The sequence below is a fragment of the Narcine bancroftii genome, chromosome 13, assembly GCF_036971445.1.
Source record: "Narcine bancroftii isolate sNarBan1 chromosome 13, sNarBan1.hap1, whole genome shotgun sequence".
Lineage (NCBI taxonomy): Eukaryota > Metazoa > Chordata > Chondrichthyes > Torpediniformes > Narcinidae > Narcine > Narcine bancroftii.
Window position 1 is genome coordinate 53,669,802 of NC_091481.1, and position 17,244 is coordinate 53,687,045.

Sequence of the window (17,244 nt, forward strand, 5' to 3'; positions counted from 1 at the left end):
CTGTGGATACAAGAGAAATTTAATTAATACTTTGGACCAATGAAGTAAGGACTTCAGACTGAATTCCTTTAAATTCTGTGTTAACAGTACAGGCACACAATCCTTTATCTGGACATCTAAAATCTAGAAAGCTCCAAAAACCGACATTTTTTAACTGGTGCTGGTATAGTGGAGGGAGAGAGAGACGGCAGCGCGACTTGGGTGGGTGGGCAGGGCGAGGAGAGAGTCGGCAGCGTGACTCAGATGGGTGGGGGGAGAGAGACGGCAGCACGACTTGGGTGGGTGGGGGAGGAGAGAGAGAGTAGCACGACTCGGGTGGGCGAGGGGGAAAGAAAAGGCAGCACTACTTGGGTGGGCGGGGGAGACACGGCAGCACGACTAAGTTGGGCGGGGGGAGGAAAGAGACAGCAGCGTGACTTGGGTGGGCGGGGAAAGGAAAGACGGCAGCACCACGCGGGCGGGCGGGGAGAGACGGCACCATGACTCAGGTGGGCGGAGGGAAGAGACAGCAGCATGACTCGGGTGGGCGAGGAGGAGAGAGACGGCAGCACGACTCGGTTGGGCGAGGTGGGAGAGAGACGGCAGCGGGACTCAGGTGGGCGAGGGGAGGAAAGAGACGGCAGCGCGACTAGGTTAGGTTGGGGGAGAGAGATGGCAGTGCAACTTGGGTGGGCGGGGGAGGACAGACGACAGTACGACTTGGGTGGGGGGGGAAGAGATGGCAGCGCGACTCAGTTGGGCGGTGGGGGAGAGAGAGAGAGAGATATCGCAGCACAGCTCAGGTGGGTGGGGGGAGAGAGACTCCAGTGCGACTGGAAGGAGGTGAATACGGCAGCACAATTCGGGTGGGCTTAAATCTGGGGCAGCTAGCTTTTGTTCTGAAATCCAGAAAAATCTGAAATTCGGATAAAGGATTGTGTACCTGCACTGATTTTACTAAAATTTGAGTATAGTTGGATACATGAACATGGGGTGAACTGATTTTAGTTTAAATTTCTTGTCTGAACCCTTCCATAACCTTGTTTCTCCCCCCCCCCCCCCAACTATGTTTCAACAATGAATGTTTTCAAAAGTTTATTCCCTCAGAGAAGAAATTCTCCCTGATTTCCCTTTATTTGGAGACCTTGCCTCCCAATTTTATGTTCACCCACCATTTTCAGGGCATCCACCTCAGAAGCCCCCTAAGAAGCATTTGAGTTGCAGTCAGACCACCCCTCGTTCCATAAACCGGCCCAACCTATTCCCTAATTGTTAAAGGACTCCTCCATCCCAGGAATCAGCTTGGTGAACCTTCTCTGAACTCCCTCCACTGCAAGTAAATTCTTTGTAAAATGAGTACAAAGTGCTCCAGGTGTGGTTTCTGCAAAGCCTTCTACCAGTGGTTCTCAGCCTCTTTTCTTTCTCTTCCCCCCCCCCCCCACCCCCCACTCAGATGCCACCTTAAGTAAACCCTTAATAACCACGAACCACCTTTGGCATAGGATGTAGGTGAATGGGGGGAGGGGAAAGAAAATTTGAGAATCACTGCTCTATATAATTGCAGCAAGACCTTCCTACATTTGAACATAGCCCACTTTGCAAAAAAATTCATACAGACTATATAATACTCTGTGTAACTCAGATGTTGAAGAGTTCATTCTAAGCAGGAGGAACAATTTATCTTTGCAGGTTGCTGATTGGACGGGAGCCACCTATCAAGATAAGAGATACACCAGTAAGTGCCAGTGTGTGATATTTCCCTTGCCCAAAGTCTGTTGTCCTTCCTTTCTGGAGCACAGATGCTGGAGAACATTTTATAACTGCTGCATGCCTACATATGTATTCATGTGAGCCCAGGTATTTGAGCTATTTAGAAGACATCACAACAGAATCTTATCGTGACCAGTCTTCCATCTGCCCTCTTTTTAAACAAAACTTAGGTGACTTGATTAGTCAGAGCATCAAAGGTTATAGGGAGACAACCGGGCAGTGAGGCTGAGTGGGGAAAATGGATCAGCTCATGTTTAAATGCCGGGGCAGACACGATAGGCTGAGAGTGTGGGGTGATTAGCAGCGGTCTCCAGGGCCCCTGAGAGAGCCAAGTCCCTGATGGAAACGGTGTCCTTCTGGATATGCTCGTGGCAATGCCTCTGGCCAACAGGTACAGCTTGTCAACTCTTAAAGGAAGGCCCCAGTCACTGTAGATATAACTGGAGAAGCCAAATAGAGCGAAGAGACTGCAGGGCTTTGATGACTGTGGCAGCGGTTATGTCCGAGCAGAGGGTGGCAAACGGGAGTATTCATCAATGATGTTAAGGAAGTTTATGTTACAGTTGGTGGAGGGCAGGGGTCATTTAAAGTCGACACTGAGTTGCTCAAAGGGGTGAGTGGCTTTAATAAATTGTGCCTTGTCTGGCTGGTAGAAGTGCGTCTTGCACTCAGCACAGATCTGACGGCTCTTTGTCATGGTCCCGATCTCATCGATGGGGTACGGCAGGTTGCGCGCTTTAACAAAGTGAAAGAACCTGATGACTCCGGGGTGACAGAAATCATTGTGGGGGTTTTGTAGTTGGTCAATCTGGGCGCTGGCATGTCCCACAGGACAGGGCATCTGTTGGTTCGTTATGTTTCCCTGCTATAGTTATAGGTGGATAATTCTATTCTCCACTGCAGTATTTCATCGTTTTTGATTTCACCCCGCTGATTGTTGAACATGAATGCGACAGCATGTTGATGTTGATCAGTCAGCAAAGTGAATCTCTTACTGGCCATTACTGCACTGCCTCAACAATGGCTTGGGCCTTTAAATGTTGGGGTCCTGCAGGGTACTTGGGGAAAAAAAAAGCACAGGCCTGCCAGCCTGATTAAGGATGGGTGCCAGGGCGAAGTCTGACACATCACTTTCCACCTGAAAAGGGGTGGATTTGTCTACAGCATGCATTGTGACCTTGGCGATGTCAGATTTGATGGGGTTGAAGGCTGCACAAGCCTCCTCTGCCAGAGGGAAGAACGTAGATTTGATTAGAGGGTGGGTGTTGCCCGCATAATTGGGGACCCACTGAGCATAATAGTAGAAGAAACAGGGCTTTCAAGTCGTGTGGAAGGGGAAGCTCCAGGAATGGTCGCATACGGTCTGGGCCAATGACACCATTCTCCACAACACAGCCAAGGGTGGCCATACGAATTGTGTGTAACACGCACTTGGCCTTGTACGTCAGATTAAGAGCTGTCTCGAGAAATTGTTAGAGATTAGCATCATGTTCCTGCAGGTCGTGGCCACAGATGGTGACATTATCAAGATATGTGAAAGTGGCCCGCAACTTGTACTGATCCCCATACAGTCCTTCTCCCGCTGGAAGACTGAGATGCCGTTCGTGACACCAAAGGGGAGCAGTAGGAAGTGTTAGAGGCAGCCATCCACCTTGAACGTTGTATACTGGCAGTTCTCTGGGTGGATAACTGGCGACTTTAGGTTGAGATGACCGACACTGGGCAATTTGGTTGACCATGTCAGTGATTTGCAGAAGGGGGTATGCTTCCAGTTAAGTATATTTATTGATAGCTTGACTGTAGTCATGACCATTTTATTCTTTTCCTTGTTCCTTACTACGTGCACCCTCCAAGGATTGGTCCTGACTTCAATAACTTTTGCCTGGTTGAAGGCCCTTTCCCCAGTGCTGTACCATCTGCTTTTAGTGGCGACGGGTTTGTAGTTGGCGAATAGCGGCGGAGGGGGGACTTTGAGTATGGAGAGCTCACATACTCACTAGTATGGTGAGTGGTTTGGTTGGAGGACATGGACAGCGGGAGGTTGGCTATCAAATTGCTGGTTATGAATGGTAAGGGATGGATGGGTCCCATCAAGTGCAATAGTCACGCTTTTAAGGTGACATTGAAAATCAAGCCCCAACAGTACAGCAACGCAGAGCTGGGACATAACCATCAGTCTAAAGTTGTCATATACAGTACCCCGCACTGTTAAAGTCAAAATACAGAAACCTCGAATGTCCGCTATAAACAACATAGATGCTAGGGAGACCTGGTCTGTGAGGGAGAGGTGCCGCACCGAGTCCGGATGTATAAAACTCTCCGAGCTTCTGCTATTGAACAAGCAAATTGACATGTGGCTGTTTACCTTGATGTCCATCATCGACCTGGTGAGTTGGTACAGACTATCCTGGTTGAGGATAATGGAGGCTAGAGTCAGGGTGCTGTGCATTGCCAAAGTAGAAAGTGGCAGCGTCAAAGATTGTGGCCCCCAGGGCCCTGCACGTAGTGTTGTCAGATCCTGAAGATGGCGGCCCCCATGGATCTCACATGGTGTTGTTGGCCCTGGGTTATAGTGGTGTTATAGATGGCCCCACAATCTGCATGTGGCACTGCTAGGAAGGACTTATTCACTTTGGCCCTTCTTCCCACAGCTGGAGCAGATTGAATCTTTCGCTGGGCAGCGTTTCCTCTGATGCTTGCCCAGGCCTCAGAAATAGCACTTTGGGGGTTCCCGGAATACCACACTTGTGGTCAGGTCGTTACCACAGCCGGTCGAGAGCATCGGGAGGCTTTTGTGGAGCACTGCTGCTGTAATCTGGTTGTTAGAGGGGCGGGGGTTGTGACGTGTCCCAGGATGGGGGTGACCACGAGGTGGCTGCATTTGCGGTCAAGTAGGCCTCCATGTTCTGAAGAGTCACCTCTAGAGCACCTGCCAGCTTGACTGCTCTCCAAAGACTGAGTTCCCATTGCTCCAAAAATCTCTGTTGGATGTAATTCGACCTGATCCCGTGATGTAGGCATCCCAGAACAGGTCCTCTGTATACTCTGCGGTGGATGTGACTTTGCATTTGTAGGCCCTGCTGAGTGCTCGCAGGGCCCGAAGACAACCTCCGGGTTGTTGTTGAGATGCTACTCCTGGTCATGGAGATCACCTGGGTTGGAGTGCAGTACGTGCAGTTTGTTGGTCTCTGATCAGACAGTGGTAGAGGAGGCCTGCAGAAATGCTTGAAAACAGCACAGCCAGAGCGCGAAGCTGGGAGACGCCTCGGGTGATGGAGGGTCGATTCTCAGCTTTTCTGGTTTGAGAATCTGCTCTGTGGTAGAAAACTTCAATCACTCGGGGGACTTGTGGAGAAACCAATAGGCTTTAATTCACTTGAGAACAGAGCATATCCTGACTGGTTGTCCTGCACTGAGTTGCAGGGGGCTGTGGAACAGTCACCTTTATACAGGAGCCTATGGGGAGGGGCCACAGGTGCAACCAGCCAATAGACATGCTTGACCAGATAATTACAGTGGTTTACCAAGAGGGCATTGTTGAATGGATCTTTGCTAAACATCGACCCTGTTCATAACATTAATTTCATTGCTGTGTAGGGGACAACTTGTATACATCTTCTTTGTGGCACTTCCCATACAACATCACGATTACCCTTCAACTGTATTTATCAAAATTATGAGTGTATATGCAAGTAGGCTTTTTCCACCAAGGTTAGGAGAGATTTAAAAAAGGGTTATGGGTTAAAATGGGAAACTTAAAGGAAACCTTAGGGTGAACTTCATTCAGAGAGTGGTTAGTTGCCAGCTGAAGTGGTGAATCCCGATTCAATTTTGACATTTAAGAAAAGTTTGGAGAGGTACGTGGATGGGAGGACTATGGTCCATGTGCACGTCAGTGGGACGATGCTGAATAATAGTTTGGCACAGACAAGAAGTGTGGAAGGCCCTGTGTCTGTGCCGTGCAGTTCTATGGCCTGTGGAGCACTCGGAATGTCCTGGGGTTGAATGACACTAGAAATTAAATTCTTTCCAGAATTCAAAGATAATTCACCATTATTGAAATATTGTCCCTCCCTCTCTTCCCTTCCCTCCCGCAGATAAGTACTCCTCCCAGTTCGGTGGTGGGAGTCAGTATGCCTACTTCCATGAGGAAGATGAGACCAGCTTCCAGCTTGTCGATACTGCTCGCACACAGAAGACTGCGTACCAGAGGAACCGCATGAGATTCGCTCAGGTAAAGTGGCCTTGATGGGGGAGAGGAAGGTTGTCGAAGATTGCATGGTGCAGTACAGTTAGTGTAACCCTGTTACAGCGCCAGCGACTGGGGTTCTAATCCAGCGCTCTCTGTAAGGAATTTGTATGTCTCTCCTGCATAGGTTTCTTCCGTGTGCTCAAAACGTAACAGGGTTGTAGGTCAATTGGGCGGCACAGACTTGTGGGCCAAAAGGGTCTGTTACCTTGCTGTATGTCTAAATTCAAAAAAAGTTAGGAGCTGATGATAGGTCCAGAGATGTCAGACTCCAAAATGGTGGCAAAGTTGTCAAGTTACCAGGCTGGTATCGTGGGGGAGAAACACAAAATGCGGACGTTGGAATCTTGTGAGGAAACGGTGAAAAGCTGGGGGGGACTAGGCATCTAATGGTGTGCTTGAGCTCCACTGGACTTGTGCAGTGTGTTCCTGTGGGCTTGGAGCATTATAGGGTTTAAGTGGCGATCCACTTGCTTCAACACGACAAGGCTGGTTGTTTTGTTCCAAGTCAAACAGTCACCGAGGCAGGCCTTTCAGCCCACTGTCAAGCACCTACGACACTTATCCCATTTATTTATTCATTCCCATCAATGCCCTGCAGATTCTACACACTAGCGACAATCCATAGTGGCCAACTGTACATATTTGGATATGGGATGAATCTGGAGCACAGGGAAACCCACAAAGTCACAGGGAAAAAGTGTAAACTCCATACAGACCGCTCAGAAGGAGCTGTGGGCAACATCTTTACCATTTAAGCCACTGTGTTGCCCATGTAGTAAGCGTGAGGTTAACTGGAAGATTGTGTGTGTGGAAAAGGCTGGATGTCCATCAGTAAAATGGAATTATCCCATGTTGTTCGTTCAATGCAGAACTGACACTTGTTTTAACATTTACAGCAAAGAAACATGAGGCGGGAGAAAGATCGCCGGCAGTTGCTGCAGTTCAACATGCAAACTCTTCCGAAGAGTGCCAAGCAGAAAGAGAGGTGAGCAGACTGTCCACTCGGCATTCCCTGACCACCCATCCCAAATGTTTCAAGCCCCTTGCTTTGGTTCACTCTCTTGCTCTCTTGACTACTGTTTCCTGCACACAGAGGGCGAATTTAGTGCTGTTGGTCTGTCTAACATTTGCATCAATTTCATAGTGGGGGACTAGGATGAAGCAGGACTTCAGATGTTTGGGTCAAGATGAACAACCCCTCAATCTCTTTCAACCTAATAACCTTTTCCCTTGTTAGATAGAACTTGCATTCTCTCCTCAGTTTGGTGAGAAAGGAAGAATAGGTTCGTATGAATTGGGTTGCTAATTAAAGAAACAGTGGCAGTGTGTCACCATAATGTATACTCAGCTCTTTTTGGCTGTTGGATGTTGCATCTGGTAAAATTGATCTCGAAGGTGTCCCCTTCCTGCCGATCTCCAATCCTGCTCGTGGTCCCACCCTGGGGCTGGGGCTGAAAGTAATGGAGTGTTCTCGGCTGGCCATGAGGTGGCGCTGTATAAACCTGGAGGATTCGCTGCTTGACTGCCCCCTTGTGTTTAGTTTCTGAACAAACGTGTGGGAAGGGAAATAAGTTTGGCAGGTTCAAAGAACAGTCTGGGCACAGGAAGGATCTTTATTAAAACATTCATGAGGGGATTGCAACAGGGATAACACACACTAGTACTCTCAATCACACAACACAGACTCATCACTACCAATACTAGCAACTGTTTATACAGACTTCTCACAACCAAGGACCACCCGCCGTCATTGTCTAACGTGGGCATGGCTCAGATGCTATCTACAACACTTGTATACAACGGGCCCGATCCCTATGACACCTTACCAATGACTCCTCCAGCGTTGTCCACAGTACGTGACCTGGAGTGGAGCAAGGTTCTTATTAGGGCTGGAGGAAAAGCTTCTCCACGTGGTGGACTTTATAAGCTGGAGGGTCTGGCCCAGGTAATCAATAGGTGATTAAAGGGGCCAATGGTCATATAGGCAGAGTCTAACCTCCATTGGCAGGTGATGCGACTTCCATCCAGATACTCGCCGGTAGATCACGTGGCAGATGAGATTCTCCACTCGACCACAACCAGAGCTGTTTCCTTGTTCACTAAAATCATCTCAATGCATTGCATACTTGATATCATTTTCAGAGATCGTTTGCGACTGCAGAAGAAATTTCAGAAGCAATTTGGTGTGCGGCAAAAGTGGGACCAGAAAAACCAGGTGATGTTTCAAAATGTACAGATCTATTAGGGAGGGAAAGAAAGTCTGAGATTTAGAAAGAATTTGGGGGTGAATTAGTCCAACCCATTGCTGAGTCAGTCCAACATTTCTGTGGATGCTCGAGAACTCAACAGCAAATAACCAGCCTTTGCTTCCTGCTAACGAGCTGCTTTAACAAATTTTCTGCACATTAAAATGTACGAGCCATCTGTGTACAAGAAGATCATTGTGTAATGACTGGAAAATACAAATAATAATGGGATGGAATAGGTGGGCAAGAGCCTAATTTGTGGACATTTGGTTTCACACCCATGGCCCCTAATTCAAGGCTGACATAATGATTTTTGGAGTTTTATTTATAATACAGTAAAACCCCTGGTATCTGACACCTATGGGGATTGGTAAATGGTGGATTTGTATTTCCCGGTTAATGAGACCTAATGCACCTACATTAAGAATAAATAGTTTAAAAGACAAAAATACTACACTGAACAAACTTCACTTGAATGAATATATAAAGTATTTTTTTTAGTCACATTCTTTGAAATCATTCAACTGTCACCTGCATCTGCAGGTTCCTCCCCCTCCACAGAGCCACCTGAAAGATGAACAATAACATTATAGATCATTAAACCCCTCCCCCCCCTTTCCACAAGTTTAAAGATAAAGCCACTGACCGGTGCAACTCTTACTAAGCGGGGATAAGGAGACACTTTAAGAGAGTCGCCCCAACGGCGAGCGACGTCAACCAGCTCTTCATCCTGGGCGACGCCATTGCTGTTTCACACAACTTTATTCAAACAGCTTCGACAAAGAAAGCCTGACCAAGGCCTTCCTCTGCTGGTTAAATATTGGCTCCCACCTTCACTAAAGGTTAATGAGTTACTTCAGAGAACATTTATTTTCACAGTTTTAAACTTGCGTATTTTTTTTTAACCTATTATTATTTATTTTGATTTTAAAATGTATTTTCCTGGGGTTTTTTTTGCTGGCTCTTGAGGGTGCCAGTTACTTGAATTCCAGATACCAGGGGTCCTACTGTATGTCTATTCTCTTAATCTTCCCTTTCCTCCTTTTTGTCTTGGGTGGGATTGTAACTGGGAGGCCCCGTTCTATAATTAAAGATTCCCACTTTGTCAGGAGGCGGGGTGACTGGGGGATGCAGTGAATTCCCCAGTGCATCCACAGGCTTTCACTTTTAGCTGGGTGGCCAGAGACATTTTATATTTTCTGAAACTGGGCTTCCCAGTTAAGTTGTGCCTAATTTCAACATTTGTTGCTTTTGGTGATTGGGATAACATTGTCCTTGAGAACAAAGCTGAGAGATTTTCCTCCCCCTGCTGTGTTTGAAACCTTTAATCTGATGTGAGTAAATGCACCTCCTTGCGAATCCTGAAATTGTGCTCATTCTCAGACTTAACCCACTCCTCTGACTGTGTCTTGGATCTTAACCTTGGAACGACCTCCGTAATGCTTTAACATTTTCATGGCGGCACGGTTAGCGCAATGCTGTTACAGCGCCAGTGACCTGAGTTTGAATCCGGTGCTGTCTTTACATTCTCCCGTGTCTGTTTTCCCCAGGGGCTCCAGTTTACTCCCACCATTCAAAATGTACCAGGGGTTGTAGGCCAATTGGGTGGAATTGGTCAGCACAGGCTTGTGGTCCGAAAGAGCCTATTACTGATCTGTGTGTCTAAATTTAAATTTAATTTAAAACAAATAACATTTAAAATGCTCCATAGAGCTTTACCTGTGACTAATTATTTGTGATTCCATGATTTTTCATGAGCGTTTGGAATAACGTTCCTTGAACCTTGCAATACTTCTGTCACTTAAAAGGTTCTATGTAGGCAGTAGTTGTTGTAGTCCGGTTTGTTGATGCATTCTTTTTTTGTGACGGATGCAGCTGAAGCCAAGAGATTCTTCCGTCGAGGTGCGTAGTGACTGGGAGGTGAAGGAGGAGATGGACTTCCCACGGCTGATGAAGATGAGATACATGGAAGTGGCCGATCCCAATGACATGTGAGTATTTTTGATGTGAAATTCATTTCCTATCTTTTTTTACTCCCATCAGCCCTGCCCTGATTAAACAAAGCGGACTAGAAAACCTCTCCAGTCCAGAATTATTACTTGCTGACTCGGGCAGATGAAGTTTGCAGTGTAATTCCGACGAACATTGGAATGTCTCTGTAACTCTGAGCTCCAGTCTTATTAGGAACCACGTGATTGCACAGAGCAGCCTGTTGTTGGTGTTTTACCCTGCTGGTAGTTTGGCTGAATTAAATACAACACGGTAGAAGCTCATTCTGACCATGAAATGTGCCGTCTAATTACACCCAGTACATTTTGGAGAGGATTACACACAGGCTGAGGTCATAACCATAACAATGTCCTCTGCACAATCTACAGGTGCACCAAAATTGTTGGCTGCTGCAGCCAAAAAGGCAGCTTGTTAAAAATAAACCAAAATGATCATCCACAGCAGAATCCGGTTTATTGTTGTGAAGATGTGTAACTCAATTTGTTGTTTTTACAGCACAGTGTTGTGCAGAACAAGGTGCAAAATTACAAATACCTATATTTAAGATTTCTTTTAAATAGTGCCAAAAAAAATGAGGTTGTGTCCGTTCAGAAACTTGATGGCGGATGGGGAAGAAGCTGTTTTTATACTGTTGGTTGTGTATCCTGTTTGTCCTTCCTGATGGTAGCAATGAGAAAAAGGCATGGGTGGTGAGGACCTTGATGATGGAGGCTGCTTTTTTGAGGTACCATCTCTTAAAGATGTCCTTAATGGAGTGAAGACAAACGCCCATGATGGTGCTGGCCGAGTTTACAACTCTCTGTAGCCTATTGCTGTCCTGTGCATTTAGAACGGGTGATCTGTCCAGTAGCTGATCTCTGTGGTGCCCTTCTCCTCCTCAGAGAGTGCTGTGGCACGCTGGAGTACTATGACAAGGCCTTTGACCGGATTACCACACGGAATGAGAAACAGCTAAGAAGCATCAAGAGGATTTTCCACACTGTTACTACCACTGATGATCCTGTAATTCGCAAGGTTAGCTCACAGATCAGATGCTGTTCACTGTATCCGGGAGGGAAGGAACATCTCTTAATCTGACAAAGGGCTGCGCAGGATGACACCGCAAGTCTGAGTCCGGCTGTAGACGGGTGGATGAATTCCTCTTGTCAGTCACGCCTGGAGGTTGTGCTGCTGTAGATGACTGGGATTGATTTATAGTGGTAATTGTTTGGAAGGCAGTAGAAGTTGCCTGTCTCAAACCTGGGGTCTCTGGTTGCTGCAGCTTTTGCCACCTTCACAGGTTGTTTGCTGTAGTTTTGAGATTTTTAGTTATCCCCTCATCCACAAATCAGTAGTTTATTGGCTGCTTTTCTGCAGGCCCCTGTTCCCCATCCCAACCATTGAGGAGCAGGAAGGTAGTCATCCCTCTACATCCGGGTTGGGACATGGTGGGAATCAGAAGTACAGGTAGACCCCGACTTACAATGGGATTCAGTTCTGGGACTCGCATTGTAAATTGAAATTGGGCCAAAAAAAACGTGGGATTTTCCTGGGGAAAAAACCCCACGAGATTTGCCGGGAGGAAAGATGCGAGATTTGCCAGGGGATAGAAAAACAGCGAGATTTGCCAGGGTTAAAAACTGAGGTTTGCCGGGGGGGGGGGGGGGGGGGGGGGGGAGGGGAGATGCGAGATTTGCCCAAGAACGTGAGATTTTTCTGAAAAAAGTCAAGATTTGCCAGGAAATATGATTTGGTTGAAATAAAACGTGAAATTTTGCCCAAAAAAACCTAAAGATTTGCCTAAAAGTGAGAGAACAGAACCAATGTAACTAAAATTTTGTATGTTGGGACATCATAAGTAGGGGTCTGTCTGTACTGATGTTCCTGTCCTTTTCTGTGTGCAGTTGAGCAGGAACATTAATCCTAAAATTCTCGGGGTGTGGTATTGGAATTGTCGCCTGCTGCGGTAGTCTAGTGGAGGCTGGGGTGGTTTGTCTGTTGCCATTTGATTGAAGGCAAGTGTGTACTGCCTGCTGTGCAGTTCTGAGCCTGCGTTTGTTTGCAGCTGGCCAAGACTCAGGGAAATGTATTTGCGACTGATGCCATCCTGGCCACACTGATGTGCTGCACCAGATCCGTGTACTCCTGGGATATCATCGTGCAGCGAGTCGGTTCCAAACTCTTCTTCGACAAACGTGACCACTCTGACTTTGGTAAGGCCAACGTGTTGACAGTGCTTCCCCACGTACTGTCTCCCTCAGCCTTTCTTCACATGCCACAATTTAAAACTCTCGTTAAATAGAAATAGAAATTTCCTTTACTTCCTGTGCGTTGATGGGATCTTCTGGTTGGAGTTGAGGTTAAATTGTTACTTTGATCATTCAGACCTCCTCACAGTCAGCGAGACTGCGAATGAACCCCCTCAGGATGAAGGGAATTCTTTCAACTCTCCCCGGAATCTGGCCATGGAGGCCACCTACATCAACCACAACTTCTCCCAGCAATGTCTGAAGATGGTGAGGAAAGGCACGCCTAGTGAGGTAAGTGTCCTTTCCCCAAGCTTGTGCCTTCACTGAGAGCCACCCAGGGCAGCATGTTTAGTGTAGCGGTTGGCGCAACGCTGTTACAGCACCAGTGACTGGGGCTTGAACTCGCCGCTGTCTTGTCAGGAGTTTGTACATCCTCCCCATGTTTGCGTGAGTTTCCTCCGGGTGCTCCCGGTTTCCTCCCACCCTTCAAAACGTACATGGCTTTAGATTAATTGGGGTATTTCGGGCTTGTGGTCCAGAAGGGCCTGTTTCTGTGCTGTACGTCTAAAAACAACTGTTCAGGTCAGAGCTAGTGGGTCTTCAATTCTGACCTAAGAATGTGTGCTGTGGGCTTGGAGTGGATGCAGAAAAGTTTCACTGGACAGATCGCAGGAGTGAGGGAACATCTCTTGTGGGAAAACTCGAGAAGCATCGAAAGCTAAAGGGAAATTTGACATCGGTGTTCTAAATTATTATTTGTTATTAACATACATCAAGATCTGTATCCAGTTGCCAAGGGATTTGCAACTCTGAAAAATGCAGAGGAGAAATGACTCAACCTTCCCATGTAGTGAGTTGTATGTAGAACAGCACAGGCCCTTCAGCCCACGATGTTATGCCAACCTCTGTAAACTTCCTCCGCCACAATCTAATCCTTTCTGACCTCGCACACACAACCCTCTACTTTTCTTACATCCATGTGCCCAATTTGAATGTTCCTTTTGTACCAGCCTTCCACCACCACCAGTCACTTTTGTTTAAAAACTTACATCTCCCTTAAACAGATACCTTCTGGCATTTGCTATTATCGCCCTGGGAAAACAGAGCTGGCTGTCTGCTCTATTCAGGCCCCTCATAATCTTCCACACCTTTATTAAGTCACCCTTCGTGGGTTGTCGCTCCAAAGGGGAAAGTCCTTCTGTCAACCTTGATTCATAAGACATGTCTCCTTTCACGGAGCCAAAATCAATTCCTCGCCTTTCCCCTCGTCATTTTCAACTAACACCTTTTGGCTTTTTCTCTCCAGTCTTTATTCAAATACCTTCCTGCTTTTTTGCTTGTATTCTTGAAGAAGGGCTCAGGCCTGTAATGTCGGTAATATGTCTCTGTTGGGCGCTGCGAGACCGGCTGAGCTCCAGCATTACTACAATCACAGCATCTGCAGACTTTTGTGTTTTATTTCATAATCTAGGTAACATCTCGGTCAATCTCCTCTGCACCCTCTCCAGCGTCATCCTTCCTGTAGTGAGGCAACTACAATTGAACCCAATGCCCCAAGTGCGGTCTAACCAGCGTTTTATAGAGCCGCAACGTTACCTCTGTGATATACTGTCTGAAATAGTGGAGGCAGATTGGGTAAATAACTGAAATACAATTGCATGTCACAAAATAAAAGAAAGTGAAGGCTCTGGCAATTTGAGTGGGGAGAAGGATTAAATGGAGAGCTAGCATGGGAATGAAAGGCTAAATGGTCTCATTTGCTGCAGTGTCATTCTGCGACTGGGATGTGGTTTCAACCTGCTGCTTCTGGGGGAGGATTAATTGGTTAATTATAAGGCATCTACTTGTTTAATAATTCAATGCAGCTTGTATAGTGCTCAAGACATAATAAAACCACCTCCCCACCTCTCTGAAGTCCTGCTGATGTAATCCAGTGGGTTGAGAGTAGCCGTAGTGCCTCACTTGTGAATAGAGGCATTGAAGCTGTAGAGATCGTGATGCTCCCACAGAGCAATGCTGTCAATGTCAGCCTCCCACCCACTTCTCCAACTTCTGGTTAGTGTGCCCGATGACCTGGCCTCCACCGCCCTATGGGCAGAGACTTCCAGAGAATTCGACTAAATTAATTGTAAGAAAGCAGGTGTTTAAGTGTGAGGTGTTAATTAGTTTGTGATGAAGTCGCTTGTAAACTTCAAAGATGTTCATTCCTCCTCTCCACAATCTAATTTGGGGCCGAATGTTAACCCCTGGTCTTCTCTGGGATGGAAGGGATATTATTGGAAACACTTAATACATTAAAAATCTGTGTTATCTGGGACTCACAAAACCGGCAAGAAAATTTATGTAAAATAAATACATTAAAAAAATACTGGTTTAAAATTGGCACACCTTGCCGTTAATTCACCAATCAGGCAACACGCAATCTCAGGCAGCTGGAAAATACATTTAGCAGTCATCTCCAATCCCCATAGATGCCGGATACCTGGGGTCTGACTGTACTGCAGTTAAGTAAAGGTACTGGAGTCCCACAGGTGACAGCAGATGCTGGAACCTGGAGCAATAATATGCTGGAGGAACTTAGAATTGCCAACATTCCCTTCATCAAGACAGTATCAATGTACTGGCTGTCATGAAGCATTGACTAATGACTCCCGAGTTTAAATCCCACTGCTGTGGCAAAGTAATCTACATTCATTTAATGAAATAGGATCAGAGCTGGCTCTCACAGCGGCTGGTTGATGAATTGTTCGTTAGGATCCAGACCTCCGCGAGTATTTGCTGCTGAACACAGACTTTACGGTTTCTTTCTGCTGCAGGGCGTTGAGAAGTACAAGTTCCCAAACCCAAACCCTTTCGTGGAGGATGATGTGGACAAGAATGAGGTGGCTTCGGTGGGATACAGGTAGGGAATGCAGGAACCAGGAGCAGACCAAGTGGCTCCTAGCGCTCAGTCTGTGTACAGCAAAGAAACAGGCCCTTCAGCCCATCACATCTGCGCTGACCTTTTCGTTAATCTGCACTCCTCCCATTTCCCCACAATAAAACTATCCTACGCTGTGCCTATTTAAATTTCTGTCTGATATGGTGATTGTCCGATGCCACCAAGTTCTGAGCCAGCACATTCCAGGTATAACCACTCTGAACAAAACTATTAGATCCCCTCAAACTCCTTCCATTCACCTTAACCCCATGCTCACTTGTTTTTGATATGCCTACTATGGGTCCTGTCCATCCACCCGCCCATCCAAGCTCCTGATGCCTCAAACGACACAGGTACTTACCATAGTCAAAAGTAGTATGCGTGTAATATTTAATCCTATAAATTTTACCCTAAAATTTGGTCCACAAAATAAAACTATTTTCTTCTTTGGCTTGGCTTCGCGGACGAAGATTTATGGAGGGGGTAAAAAGTCCACGTCAGCTGCAGGCTCGTTTGTGGCTGACAAGTCCGATGTGGGACAGGCAGACACGGTTGCAGGGGAAAATTGGTTGGTTGGGGTTGGGTGTTGGGTTTTTCCTCCTTTGCCTTTTGTCAGTGAGGTGGGCTCTGCGGTCTTCTTCAAAGGAGGTTGCTGCCCGCCAAACTGTGAGGCGCCAAGATGCACGGTTTGAGGCGTTATCAGCCCACTGGCGGTGGTCAATGTGGCAGGCACCAAGAGATTTCTTTAGGCAGTCCTTGTACCTTTTCTTTGGTGCACCTCTGTCACGGTGGCCAGTGGAGAGCTCGCCATATAACACGATCTTGGGAAGGCGATGGTCCTCCATTCTGGAGACGTGACCCATCCAGTGCAGCTGGATCTTCAGCAGCGTGGACTCGATGCTGTCGACCTCTGCCATCTCGAGTACTTCGACGTTAGGGATGTAAGCGCTCCAATGGATGTTGAGGATGGAGCGGAGACAACGCTGGTGGAAGCGTTCTAGGAGCCGTAGGTGGTGCCGGTAGAGGACCCATGATTCGGAGCCGAACAGGAGTGTGGGTATGACAACGGCTCTGTATACGCTTATCTTAACACGCGTGTATATGGTATGCCTCTTGCGATTTAATATCTATAAAAGCAGACGCCGTAGCGAGGTAACATTTTGCAACCTCCTCCCAGCAGAGATTTTTCTCCAAATAAATGCTAATGTTACCCTTTTAAATCTTCCAGGTTTGGGACTCATGCTGCCCTTGCCATGTACCAACTGATCTTTTCACTGTGACACCACACTGCATTGTGCTCTTGCTCTTCTGCTTTATCCTGCCCCATGTGTGTTAGAGTTGACTTGCTAGCTAGACTGCTCACATATCCACCCTTCTTATTGAACTGGGTATAATATCACTTAAATAGCAACCAGTTCTGTTGGGTCACCCTCGTTTGCGTCGGGATAAACAAGACCAGCCTCTCCACACTGTCTGATTTTCCATAATTCTGCCTGGCCCGCAGGAAAAAGAAACCCAAAGTGGTATGTGTACCATGCATGTACTCTTGACAATAAACCTGAACTTTGAAGTCGTTCCTCTATGGGTGTACCCCGCTTTACGAATACTCGAATTACAAAAATTTGCTTTTACAAAAAGATTTGAACGAGTTTGCGCTTATACGAAAATAGCCTCCAATCATAGTGAAGTGGGTCTTCGCTTTACACCATTTTGGCTTACAAAAGGTTACATAGGAATGCTCTAGTTTTGTAAAGCGGGGTAGACCTGTACACAATTCTAAAATGTGTGACCCCACCCCTCCCCTATTAATTCTGTAACCGTGGGAACTGACAAGAAAGC

At 46.8% G+C, this 17,244-nt stretch overlaps 2 protein-coding genes across 2 annotated transcripts in view; one reads left to right on the plus strand and one right to left on the minus strand.

Moving 5' to 3' along the window:
* The window catches only part of eif3d (eukaryotic translation initiation factor 3, subunit D), a 39,612-nt gene that overhangs the window by 11,079 nt on the left and 11,289 nt on the right, over nucleotides 1-17,244 (plus strand). The window contains exons 3-11 of the mRNA XM_069908644.1: nucleotides 1,669-1,714; nucleotides 5,847-5,983; nucleotides 6,898-6,986; nucleotides 8,144-8,216; nucleotides 10,123-10,238; nucleotides 11,139-11,271; nucleotides 12,302-12,449; nucleotides 12,622-12,776; nucleotides 15,302-15,387. Of these exons, the coding sequence (XP_069764745.1) occupies nucleotides 1,669-1,714; nucleotides 5,847-5,983; nucleotides 6,898-6,986; nucleotides 8,144-8,216; nucleotides 10,123-10,238; nucleotides 11,139-11,271; nucleotides 12,302-12,449; nucleotides 12,622-12,776; nucleotides 15,302-15,387 (983 nt within the window). The remainder of the gene's footprint in view (nucleotides 1-1,668; nucleotides 1,715-5,846; nucleotides 5,984-6,897; nucleotides 6,987-8,143; nucleotides 8,217-10,122; nucleotides 10,239-11,138; nucleotides 11,272-12,301; nucleotides 12,450-12,621; nucleotides 12,777-15,301; nucleotides 15,388-17,244) is intronic.
* The window catches only part of LOC138748436 (synaptogyrin-1-like), an 83,098-nt gene that overhangs the window by 2,782 nt on the left and 63,072 nt on the right, over nucleotides 1-17,244 (minus strand). The gene's annotated exons all lie outside the window — the stretch shown is intronic.